General features: G+C 50.9%; 2 protein-coding genes across 2 annotated transcripts; both read left to right on the forward strand.

The window, feature by feature from the left end:
• Positions 1 to 3,106: 3,106 nt before the first annotated feature.
• On the forward strand, positions 3,107 to 8,583 carry Ffar1 (free fatty acid receptor 1). The gene is made up of 2 exons (XM_087906570.1): positions 3,107 to 3,488; positions 4,317 to 8,583. The coding sequence occupies exon 2, from the start codon at positions 4,627 to 4,629 to the stop codon at positions 5,527 to 5,529; it is 903 nt and encodes a 300-aa protein (XP_087762696.1). The 5' UTR covers positions 3,107 to 3,488; positions 4,317 to 4,626; the 3' UTR covers positions 5,530 to 8,583.
• A 63-nt stretch (positions 8,584 to 8,646) lies between these two features.
• Positions 8,647 to 11,113, forward strand: LOC125405030 (free fatty acid receptor 3). Its single transcript, XM_087906296.1, has 2 exons — positions 8,647 to 9,602; positions 9,840 to 11,113. The coding sequence occupies exon 2, from the start codon at positions 9,851 to 9,853 to the stop codon at positions 10,808 to 10,810; it is 960 nt and encodes a 319-aa protein (XP_087762422.1). The 5' UTR covers positions 8,647 to 9,602; positions 9,840 to 9,850; the 3' UTR covers positions 10,811 to 11,113.
• The last annotated feature ends 597 nt before the right edge of the window (positions 11,114 to 11,710 follow it).

The raw sequence follows: 11,710 nt of genomic DNA on the forward strand, positions 1-11,710 counted from the left end.
ACAGAGATGTCTGTCACTCTCTACTACACACGTGGCTCAAGGAAGGAAAGTTCAGTCTCACACTCAATGGAGTAACATTTCGAAGTCATAGGCAGCTGGCCATGGTGGCACACGGCTTTAATCCCAGCCCTTGGGAGGCAGAGAGAGGCAGATCCCTGGGAGTTTGAGGCCAGCCTGTGCTACAGAGCACATACCAGGACAGGCAAGACTGTTAATACAGAGAAACCCTGTTTTGAAAAATAACAACAACAAATTAAAGCCAAGTGTAGAAGGCAAATCTCCCAAAAACCTCAATCCTAAATTCCATCTTTTACATTTCTTGAAGAGTGAATAAAAGGGAGAAGAATTAGGTGTTGAGCTCCAGTCCTGTAAACCAGAGCTGGGAGGGCAGAGGCACAGAGACAGGAGTCAGCTGGGCTGCATAGTAGATGCAACCTCAAAACAACAACGAAGAAATGAGAGGAAATGGATTCATCCTCAACAGGGGGCTGTCAGGTTCTTCCACAGCCCAAGTCCATGCAGAGAAGCAGCGCATACCTCCCCAGTGCACTGCTGGCTCCTCTGATTTCAGGTCCAGCATTCCATCCACCCATTTACCTGCTCAACCAGAGAGCAGAGCAAGCTGTGCTCAGCAACCACAGAGGGAAGCAATGTGCAATTCAGGGCACACGGGAGGGTCCCTCAAAGGGTTCTGTTCCTTTCTTTTCTTCCTTCTCATCCTTCCAAGTGCCAGAGCATGACACGCATTTCCTCTTGTCCCCAAATTGACTTCCTGTGAGTACCATTGACTACTTTTGGTGGTGGGGGGTCAGTGGGGCTTTAAATGCCATTTAAGTGGAGGGCTGAGTAGATGGCTCGGTGGTCACAGGCACCTGCCTCTGAACCTGATAACCTGAGTGTGATTCCCAGGACCCACATGGTGGAAGGAGAGCATCAACTCCACCAAAAGGTGTCCTCTGACCTTTACGTGCACACTATGGCACACACACACACACACACACACACACACACACACACAGAGAGAGAGAGAGAGAGAGAGAGAGAGAGAGAGAGAGAGAGAGAGACAGAGACATAAATGTAAAGTAAATATTTGAGGGGAGAACTGGAGATGTATCTCAGCAATTAAGAATGCTTGTTTTTTTCAAGGCCATTTCTCTGGTGTTCTCATTTTTTACTTTTCTTATATTTAAATAAAAAAAAAAACTTTAAATGAATGAAAGCAAGCTTTAGAGGCTCTTATACTCACAGTGAATTCCAGCAAACTCTAACCCATTCATTCATATGTATGACAAGTATTTGTTGAATTTAAATTTGCAATTGGAGTGTGTGTGTGGAAATTTGGCTCAGTAGGTAGAGTGCTTGCTCCTATGCATAAATTGCTAGGTTCTATGCCCAATTCTGCGTAGGTTGGTGGGGGGGATGTCTCCCTCCTATCTTAGCACAGAGGAGGTAGGGTGAGTAAGGTCAGAAGTTCAAGGTCATCCTCCACTGCAAAGCAAGTCTGAGACAAGCATGGGCTGCTTGAGACCTCATCTCAAAACAAAACAGAAGCAACAATTAAAGAAACCCACATCTGGCAGAGGCCATTGTTAGGGTGCAAGAATTATAACACAGAACCAATCTCATGAAGCTGTCAGTTAAGCCTGGAGTCTCCAAAGATCTCCTAGGTCAAGGTCTTCTCTAAGGAGCAGAAGGCAGCCCTGAGGCTGAGGAGGTCAGGATCAGGCTTCCTGGCAACCACCAGGTACCTGTTTATCCTGTGCCCAAGCCCAGCTGCTGATATGAAGCTACTTCATGATCCATTGACCACGAGATGTGGATGTCAACAGCCTCGCTGAGGCGTGAAAAGCAGGTGGCCAGGAGGCCCAGAGGCCTGGACTCCAGAACACTACATCCTTCCACCTGAGAGTAAGCAATTCTCCTGAGACCAGAGCACCTACGGGGCGCCATGCTCTGGGCAAGGCAGACCTTGGCACTCATGAGCCCAGGCTTTTAGCAGAGATAACAGACATGGGGTCGCACAGCCAGAGGAACCATGAAAGACCACCAAGCAAGCCGCTTAGGGAAGATTGTGAACTCTCAGTGAAACTGTTGCTGCATAGGATTTAGATCAGAACTTCCAGGTGTGTATATAGGCGAAACAAAAATTAAAAATAAATTATGGGTTTAGAGCTGGAAATCGGACCTTGTGTAAGCTAGGAAAGTACTCAACCACTGAGGTACACTCCTAGTGCCTCACTGGGGGATTCTGGGCAGGTACCCAACCACTGAGCCACACCCCAGCCCCTCATTGGGGGATTCTAGGCAGGGGCTCTACCACTGGGCCACACCCCAGCCCCTCACTGGGGGATTCTAGGCAGGGACTCTACCACTGGGCCACATCCCAGCCCCTCACTGGGGGATCCTAGGCAGGGTCTCTACCACTGAACCACACTTCCAACCCCTCACTGGGGGATCCTAGGCAGGGGCTCTACCATTGGGCCACACCCCAGTCCCTTACTGGGGGATTCTAGGCAGGGACTCTACCACTGGGCCACATCCCAGCCCCTCACTGGGGGATCCTAGGCAGGGGCTCTACCACTGAACCACACCCCCAGCCCCTCACTGGGGGATCCTAGGCAGGGGCTCTACCACTGAACCACACCCCCAGCCCCTCACTGGGGGATTCTAGGCAAGGACTCTACCACTGGGCAACACCCCAGCTCCTCACTGGGGGATCCTAGACAGGGGCTCTACCACTGAACCACACCCCCAGCCCCTCACTGGGGGATCCTAGGCAGGGGGCTCTACCACTGGGCCACACCCCAGCCCCTCACTGGGGGATTCTAGGCAGGTAGTGCACCTCAGGGCCATATCTCCAGTTCCTTCATCAGTTCTCACTTTGAGACAGTGCCATTTTACATTTTGCAGGCTGAAGTTGAACTCACTTGGCAGCCCAAGTTGGTCTTGAACTTGTGATGCTCCTACATCAACTTCCAGAACAGCTGGAATTACAGGTTGCAGCACCAGACTTAGGCCACTAAGTGATTCTTTTACTGTCAACCTATGAATGAAACCATGCACCTGCTTCGGTTACTGAAGTCTTCAGAAAGGTTTTTTTTTTTTTTTTTTTCCGTTACCTAGGAGCAAATCTAAAGAGCCAGGGTCTGCCTATGAGCTTATCTGGCGCTGGGGCAGATCCTGCTCTGTGTGGGTGGGTTTGAACAGGCAGTAAATGAGTCAGAAGGGCACAATGTTGTGCCCTATGAACCCTGCCACTTTAAGGTCTTCAACCAAGCCAGTCATACTCCCATCCTTCCTCTGGACACCCTCACCTCCTGCAGACCATCATAGGATGCTCCATCAGCTGCTCATCCAGGCTGCTAGTACCTCCTGCTAATGACCACCCCGCCCTTCTCTGCCTTCCAGCTCACTGCCCATCCTGGGCATCATCTAATAGCCCTGCAAGGGGACTTCTGAGCCTCAGAGGCATCCTGCAGCACCAGGAGGTGAGTCCTGTTTTCGAAGGCTCTTCTCTTCTCTGGGTGCCTGTGCCAGGATGTTCCCTGAGGTGTTATATACTGATGGGAACTGACTTGCCATGGGGCTGTCACCTTACCACCCTCTTTGCCTGCTTCCTCCTGCCTGATAAACCTACTGTTCAACAAGCACTGGTCTATCTCTCTCTCTCTCTCTCTCTCTCTCTCTCTTTCTATTTCTCTCTCTTTCTCTCTCTCTCTCTCTCTCTCTGTGTGCATGCACGCGTGCACACGCGCGTGCACACGCATACATGCACGTGTGTTTCTAGCTCTCCCTCTGAAACGACCTCACTTTGTATCCCTGACTGTCCTGGAACTTGATATATAAATCAGGCTAGCCTCAAACTCACAGAGATCTTTCTGCTTCTGCTTGCATTAAAGCTGTGTGCCACTATGCCTGGTTTTTCTCTTTAAAAAAATATTTGGCCTGTTGTGGTAGCAAGAGCCAGTAGGATCTGCTGAAAGAGACAGAGGTAGGCAGATCACAAGTTTGAGGCCAGCCTGGGCTACACATTAAAAAAATTACTTGTACAGAGGCCAAAGAAAATGTAACTGGATTTAGAGATGGCTGTAAGGCGATTGTTATGGCTTCTGGTATTCCCTACTCTGATCTCCTGGAAGCTGCATGCATGCTTAACTGCTGAGCTAATCCTCCAGCCCCTGGTTTCTCTGGTGAAGGGTCTTTCCTATTGAGGGAGTCTGGCAACTCTGGTCATGGAGTAATGGACCGGGAAGAAACTCAGGAGTTTGACATGCATGCAGCCTGATTCTGACCTCCTTCTGTTCCTCTCTTCCCAGGCTCTACAGGAGCAGAGGTCACCTCAGCTCTGGAACCTTCTGTCTCTTCCTGTTACACTGAATCGTTATCTTGCACTAAGAGATGGTACTGTGGAGATCAGCTGGGGACTGAGAGGACTCCTTGATTCTGCTGGGGCTGTGGCTCTCCAGCCCCCATTTCCTCCTGTGATCCTAGGCATCATCAGCGGCTTTGGTACTGCTTGGGCAGTAGGGACAGCAGCGTGGGGTTCAAGAACCTTCCTTCCTCTGCTGATGAACTGAGAACAGTAAGCAGGAGCAATAGAGGCCAGCACCCACCGCACCGTGCTCCATGGCCCTGCCCCCACAGCTCTCTTTTGCCCTCTATGTGTCTGCTTTTGCCCTGGGCTTCCCGCTGAATTTGTTGGCCATCCGAGGTGCGGTGGCCCACGCAAAATTGCGTCTCACCCCCAGCCTGGTCTATGCGCTCCACCTGAGCTGCTCTGACCTCCTCCTGGCCATCACTCTACCCCTGAAGGCTGTGGAGGCCCTGGCTTCTGGGGTCTGGCCACTGCCACTCCCCTTCTGCCCTGTCTTTGTCGTGGCCCACTTTGCTCCACTCTATGCAGGTGGAGGCTTCCTGGCAGCTCTCAGTGCTGGCCGCTACCTGGGGGCTGCCTTCCCATTTGGGTACCAAGCTATTCGGAGACCCCGCTATTCCTGGGGTGTGTGTGTGGCTATTTGGGCCCTTGTCCTCTGCCACCTGGGCCTGGTCTTTGGCTTGGAGGCTCCTGGAGGCTGGCTGAACAACACCACAAGTTCTCTGGGAATCAACATAGCCGTGAATGGGTCTCCGGTCTGCCTGGAAGCCTGGGATCCCAACTCGGCCCGCCCTGCCCGCCTCAGTTTCTCCATTCTGCTCTTCTTTCTACCCTTGGTCATCACTGCCTTCTGTTATGTGGGCTGCCTCCGGGCCCTGGCCCACTCAGGCCTGAGCCACAAACGGAAGCTCAGGGCAGCTTGGGTGGCTGGAGGAGCTCTTCTCACACTGCTGCTCTGCTTGGGGCCCTACAATGCCTCCAATGTGGCTAGTTTCATAAACCCAGACTTAGGAGGCTCCTGGAGGAAGCTGGGGCTCATCACAGGGGCCTGGAGTGTGGTACTCAACCCACTGGTCACCGGCTACTTGGGAACAGGTCCTGGCCGGGGGACAGTATGTGTGACAAGGACTCATGGAGGAACAATTCAGAAGTAGCATCCACCTCTGGGGGCAAGGGTCATTGAGTAGATTGGATAAATTTGCCATGCCCCAAGAGGGCTGCTCTACCACAACCCAGGGGCAGCCGGGTCGAAAGCCATCACGGAAACCACTCATGGGAAGGGTTGCACCTGGAGAGAACAGTGTCCTTGTACAAAGAAGAGAGTGAAGGCCCAGAACTGGGGGACAGTATGCCTGCCTGATATATGCCAGCTTGCCTTCTACTGCTTCTGACACTTATGTCCTAACCACCTGCCTGCCTAGGCTGTGCGCAGCCCCGCACTCCTGGAGGTGAGGAAGAGGCTTGCTTCTGCTCAGGAGCATCATTACCACCGTGATCTGATTTGGAGTATTTCTGTGAAGTAACTTCTAAGGGAAGAGCATTTTCATTTCTGAAGAGTGGAGGCAACATCATGATCCTGCCAATCCTCCTTTTAACCACTAGAGGACAGCGTTTGAGTTGACGGCAGAAAGCAGGCTGGAGAGTTGCAGGGGTTTTGTGGACTGACCTGCACTGAAGCAGAGGCAGCTTCAAACTGTGTCTCGTCTTTCCAGTTGTCTCATTTCAAACTCCTGCAACCCTTCCGAGAGTAGCTCCACCCGTGTGTGTGTGTGTGTGTGCGTGTGTGTGTGTGTGTGTGTGTGTGTGAGCCTTGCACCTGCTAGGCTAGTGCTCTATGGCTGAGCTATTTCCCCAAATACTCCCCTTCACTTATGTTGTAACAGAGTTTAGGTGAAGTAGTAGCCAGGTTGGGCTTGAACTCCTGGACTCAAGTGATTCCCCTGCCTCAGCCTCCAGAGAAGCTGAGGCTGTTGGCATCGGCTACAGTTGCCCAACTCACACAAGCTGTTCATCCAGCCAGGTGTCTTCTGTCCAGATGGACAGGTTGCACCAGACACAGTGCCCAGCAGAGGGAGCCAACACCAGTGAGAGTCTGTGGCTTGTTTGCTCTATCAGCCCTGGGGAGCATCCATTCTGATTTGAGCAGACTCCTCCTGCAGCTCTGGGTTGAAGGTGATGCTCCCAGATGAGGGATGTCTTCCCCTAGTCAGTCCATACTGCAGTGATGACCATCTTCATTTTCGGGGAGGTCATGAAGCTTTATTGATGACCCCCAGAAAAGATGGGGTGAGGTGGGGTCTTTCCAAGCAGGACCCCGAAGGCTTAGTGGACATCTCGAAAACCTTGTGGTTCATTTGGAGAAGAAGAAGAAGCACACCCCAGTCCACAAGAGAGAGGGCAGAGGAGGGCGGCCATGAAAAAGACAGGCATTGGGCATCTCTGATGAAGCCAGGTGTCAGAATCAAGCTTGTTCTTCTCACGACAGTAAAGCTTCCAATGAGCAACAGCATAGTGGCCAGAGCGCACGAACTGATTCACAGAAATTATCTCTTTGAGAATACAAATTATCTGTCTGGGTGTTCACAGCAAGCCTGGGTCTTTATAGTGAGTTCCGGGACAACTAGGGCTACATAGTGAGACCCCATCTCAAAAAGAAAAAAAAAGAGTAAAAGATCTCCCAGCGTTCCTCAGTACCTGTGGCTCTTCCCAGCTCTCCCAGCATCTCAGTACTTGTAGCTCCTCCCAGCTTTTCTCACCTGGTCTGGCCTCCAACACAAACATCACTGCCTGGGGCTGGGCTTCTGGTTCCCTTCTCCCCATCATGATCCCTGGATAAGGCAGTCATTTTGGCTACAGCAGTCTCTTGGTCAGCAGCTTCTCTCTTACTCTGTCTCCCCACCCCTCCTCTCCTGGTCAGGTTTAGTCTGCCAGCCATGTTCAACCAGGACTCCCCCTCACCACCACCCGCCTGCTTTCTCCTTTATCTCTACAATAAAAACCCTTGCTATGTTTTAGGAGTGATCACGTCCTCCTCCTTTTATTCCGTTTCTTCATTCGCCATGCATGCCAGAAATAGACGCGGCCCCTGGACAGTGGGAAACCAGAGAACTGAGTGACAGTCCATGAGTGCTGCCCCACTGCCTGCCCAGCCAAACCTTCCCTCCCTCCAGTGTTTGGAATCTGTGTTCCTACTGCCCTGAAGCACCTGCTGGCGTTGGGGCTATGGTTCCCAGTTGCCTGTTCTTCCTTCCACTAAAGGGTCAATCCAGTTCCTTCCCTGTGCCCATAAGGCCCGAGATCCACTGGCTCTGGCTTCCTCCACCAGGCCCACCATCCTGACCCTAAACAAGATCTCTTGGTCATCCAACTCTGACAGAAGATGGAGTTTCCCTTTTAGTATTGATGTCTTCATTTATCTCACACTAAATGCAAGCCCGGGAGTAATAAAAACTACTTGGCTCACTCACAGCTACCTGTTAACGAACTAACCAATATAATTTAAACATCAGAAAACCCATATACACTAAATTCACAAGCCAGTTTTTAAAGTAAATTCACAGGGATGTACGCCATTTTCACCAGCCCAGAAGATCATTTTGTTTACAGTGTGTCTCTCTTTCTCATCCCTGCCCTAGCCTTAGCTCCCAACCATTAATCTACTTTGTGATTTAAAATATTTGCCTATTCTGGACATTTCATGCAGATGAAATCATGTGAAGTCGGTCCTGTTGTGTCTAGCTTGCTTTACTTAGCGTGTGTTTTAGGGTTCATCCATGTGGTGTGTTATGTTGTTATCCTGATGCCTCACATGTGTATGTCTATCTGTTGAGGGGTCATGGCCTGATATTTTCACTTGTGAGCCATGGTCACTAGCGCTGTGATAAAGATGATACATGAGCCAATGTTTGTGATCATGCATGTGTTCATATCTCTGCAGCAAATACTCAGAGTGGAATTATTGGTATTGTATAAATGCATGTTTAAGTTTTTAGGGAAACCATCAAATAACTTTCCAAAGGGACTACCCCATGGTGCCTTCTCCTCCGCGATCAATAATGGCTTTGTTGTGTCTCCATCTTTGTCAACACTTGGTTCTATCTGGTGTGGTGCTATAGCCATTCTGGTGGGTGAGCCTTGGTTTTGTGCTTCATAAATATTCGAGAGAAGAGGTGTCCTGCCTCTGAGGATGAACAGAGCTGGATGTGAAACATGACACACCCCACAGCCCCACCCCATCCCACCCCCACTCCGTGGTGAAGTCTAACAAGGAGAGAGACCTGGAGAGAAACTTTCCTGTTGTGAATAAAAAGGATGCTGGATGCAAACTGTGGTCCGCTGAGGGCATGCTGTGGTTTGTGATCCCACTGAAAGGTACTGCAATCCTTGCCACCTCCCCATCACATTCACCCATCATCCCAGATCCTTGCCTGCACCACAAGGTTCAAGATAGGGAAAGGCTCTATTCTATGTGCTTAGCATGGTATGTTTTGTTTGAGACAGGGCTTCATTAAGCCCAGGCTAGCATCAAAGTGTGTGTAGCCAGGAGCTGATGATGACCTTGAACTCTTGATCCTGCTGATTCTTCTTCCTAACAGATTACAGGCCTGCACAACCACATTTGCTTTGTGTGCTGCGGCTCCAACTAATAGTTTCATGCGTGAAAGGCAAGTGCTCTACCAACTGAGCTACAGCTCAGTCTAAGTGATCCTGCTACTGAGCTACCTAACTGGACCAGTGTAGGTTTTCATCTGTGAAACTGTGTTGTTACCTCTGTGTTATAGAACAGAAGACAGAGTTGTTCTCATTTGTCCAAAGTCACAGAGTTAGCAAGAAATAGCCAGCTGCAGGGCCCATAACTGACTCCAATCAGCCTGTCTCCCACTCTGAGGAGCCCTCAATATGCCCATTCTAAAGAAGCATAACAAAGCCCAAGTGGAGGAGATGAAGTCAAAGTAGGGGAAGGAAGGTCCCGGTTAAGACTCTATATATGCAGCCATGCACACATCCTTGGAATTTCTTCTTCTTCTTTTTTTCTTTTTTCTTTTTTTTTTGCATATGGACGCAGCCCAGCTACCAGAACTCAAAGCATCTTTTGTCAGTTCTGCAATGAGTGACGTCATAGGCACCACTAAGTCTTTATCATCTCGCTGGACAACTAGCTCACCGCCCAGTGCTGGAGGAGCCAGCGAGGTGCAGAGCAGCGGAGCACCGGTTTTCTAATAAGCTGGTGAGTATGGGCCTGGGGGTTCCAGGGGGAGACATCTTGGTGATGTCTGCACTGGGTCGGGGATAGGAAAGGCAGGAAGGCAGGAAGGATGGCCCTGCAGGGAAGAGTATGTGGTGACCGGGTGGTGGGGGTGGACAGTGATGGCAACACTCCAGCATGGTGGGTACGTCTCCTGGTGGGGGAACAGGAGACTTTCCGACACCCACTCTAATTTCCTGTTTATCTCTGTCTCACTAGCATCCATAAACATGGCTGTGAGCCTCTCTCCCGACAATCACTGGCTTTTCTTTTCCGTGTACCTGTTTGTTTTCCTCGTGGGACTGCCCCTCAACTTGATGGCCCTGGTGGTCTTCGTGGGCAAGCTGCGCCGCCGCCCGGTGGCCGTGGACTTACTTTTGCTAAACCTGACCCTTTCGGACCTGCTTCTGCTACTGTTCCTGCCGTTTCGCATGGTGGAGGCAGCTTGTGGCATGAGATGGCTCCTACCCTTCATCCTCTGTCCCCTCTCCGGGTTCCTTTTCTTCACTACCATCTACCTCACCTCCCTCTTCCTGACGGCTGTGAGCATCGAACGGTTTCTGAGTGTGGCCTACCCACTGTGGTACAAGACCCGGCCACGGCTGACCCAGGCTGCTGTGGTCAGTGGCATCTGTTGGTTCCTGGCATCAGCTCATTGTAGTGTGGTTTATGTCACTGAATACTGGGGAAATGCCACCAACAGCCAGGGGACCAATGGAACCTGCTACCTGGAATTCCGGGAGGACCAGCTGGCTGTGCTGCTGCCTGTGAGACTAGAGATGGCTGTGGTCCTTTTCATGGTGCCCCTGTGTATCACAAGTTACTGCTACAGCCGCCTGGTTTGGATTCTTAGCCGAGGAGCCAGTCGGCGCAGGCGTAAGAGGGTGATGGGGCTTCTAGCAGCCACACTGCTAATCTTCTTTGTCTGCTTCGGCCCCTACAATATGTCCCATGTGGTGGGCTATGTCCGGGGTGAGAGTCCATCCTGGCGGAGCTATGTGCTCCTCTTCAGCACCCTCAACTCTTGCATAGACCCTCTTGTCTTCTACTTCTCATCCTCCAAGTTCCAAGCCGAATTTCATCAGCTCCTGGGAAGGCTGACCAGAGGCTGTGTGCCTTGGACTCAGGAAGCCAGCATGGAACTGACGGTAAAGAATGAAGAAGAGCCGTCCAATGAGTGTCCAAGCTAGAGAAAAGGGCAGACTGGAGGAGGGGTGTGGAACCATTGGCCCATTGCCTTGGCTGGCAGAGATATCTCCAGGGGACAGGAAGGAGCAGGCAGGTGTGTCTGCAGGATGGTTGAGACTCCTGTGAGGAGCTGAAGACCCAGCTGTCACTCAGCTTTCCCAGGACGTGCTCACAGTCTGGACTCTCCATGTCACCGTCCTTCTCTCCCCTCATATGCCCTGCATTCCACTCTGGGACGTTGTAATGGGACAGACTTCTCTAGAAGAACGAGCCTACCCTCTGCTGCACACAGAAGGCTTCAGTGCCTCTGGGGTGGGGGTGGGGTGATAGGGTGGTGGGGGAGGTGGGGGAGGCTGCCCAGGGCTGGAACTGAGCTGGGTACCTGGACTGAGGGAAGGGCGGATGCCACTGACTCCTCACTCTTCAGAGTGGGGGAGACAGGACTCTAGGGGTGAGGGAACAGCCTGCTTTGGTGAAAGGTTTTCCAGAACACCCACTGTTCCATAAATTCAGATCTTCTGGGATACTGATGAAGGATGGCAGGCAAAGAGAGAAATTATCCAAATAAATTCCATACCTAGTGAAAGAAAATGATGTTTCCATATCTACTTGACTTTTCTGGGTAGTATAGGTGGATGAAGAAACACTCACACTGAAGAAACGGGACCGAACAAAATGCCTAGGTGCCTGCTTATGATTGGAGTTGGAGGAATAAAACTAAAGACAATTTTATCTTTAAGTTTATTTATTCATTTTTATTTTTTTATTTTATTTTTTTTTTTTTAGGTCTGGGGATGTAGCTCAGGTGGCAGAGTGCTTACCCGGCAGGCACAAGCCCTGCTTCCCATCCCTGGGACTATATAATCCATATATGGCTGTGTCCATCTGTAACCTCAGCAGTA

The sequence above is a fragment of the Myodes glareolus genome, chromosome 1 (assembly GCF_982192425.1).
Source record: "Myodes glareolus chromosome 1, mMyoGla1.1, whole genome shotgun sequence".
Taxonomy (NCBI): domain Eukaryota; kingdom Metazoa; phylum Chordata; class Mammalia; order Rodentia; family Cricetidae; genus Myodes; species Myodes glareolus.

Bases quoted from the DNA above. Each gene is read 5' to 3' on its own strand.
- Ffar1 (XM_087906570.1), top strand. From the start codon at position 4,627: ATGGCCCTGCCCCCACAGCTCTCTTTTGCCCTCTATGTGTCTGCTTTT.
- LOC125405030 (XM_087906296.1), top strand. From the start codon at position 9,851: ATGGCTGTGAGCCTCTCTCCCGACAATCACTGGCTTTTCTTTTCCGTG.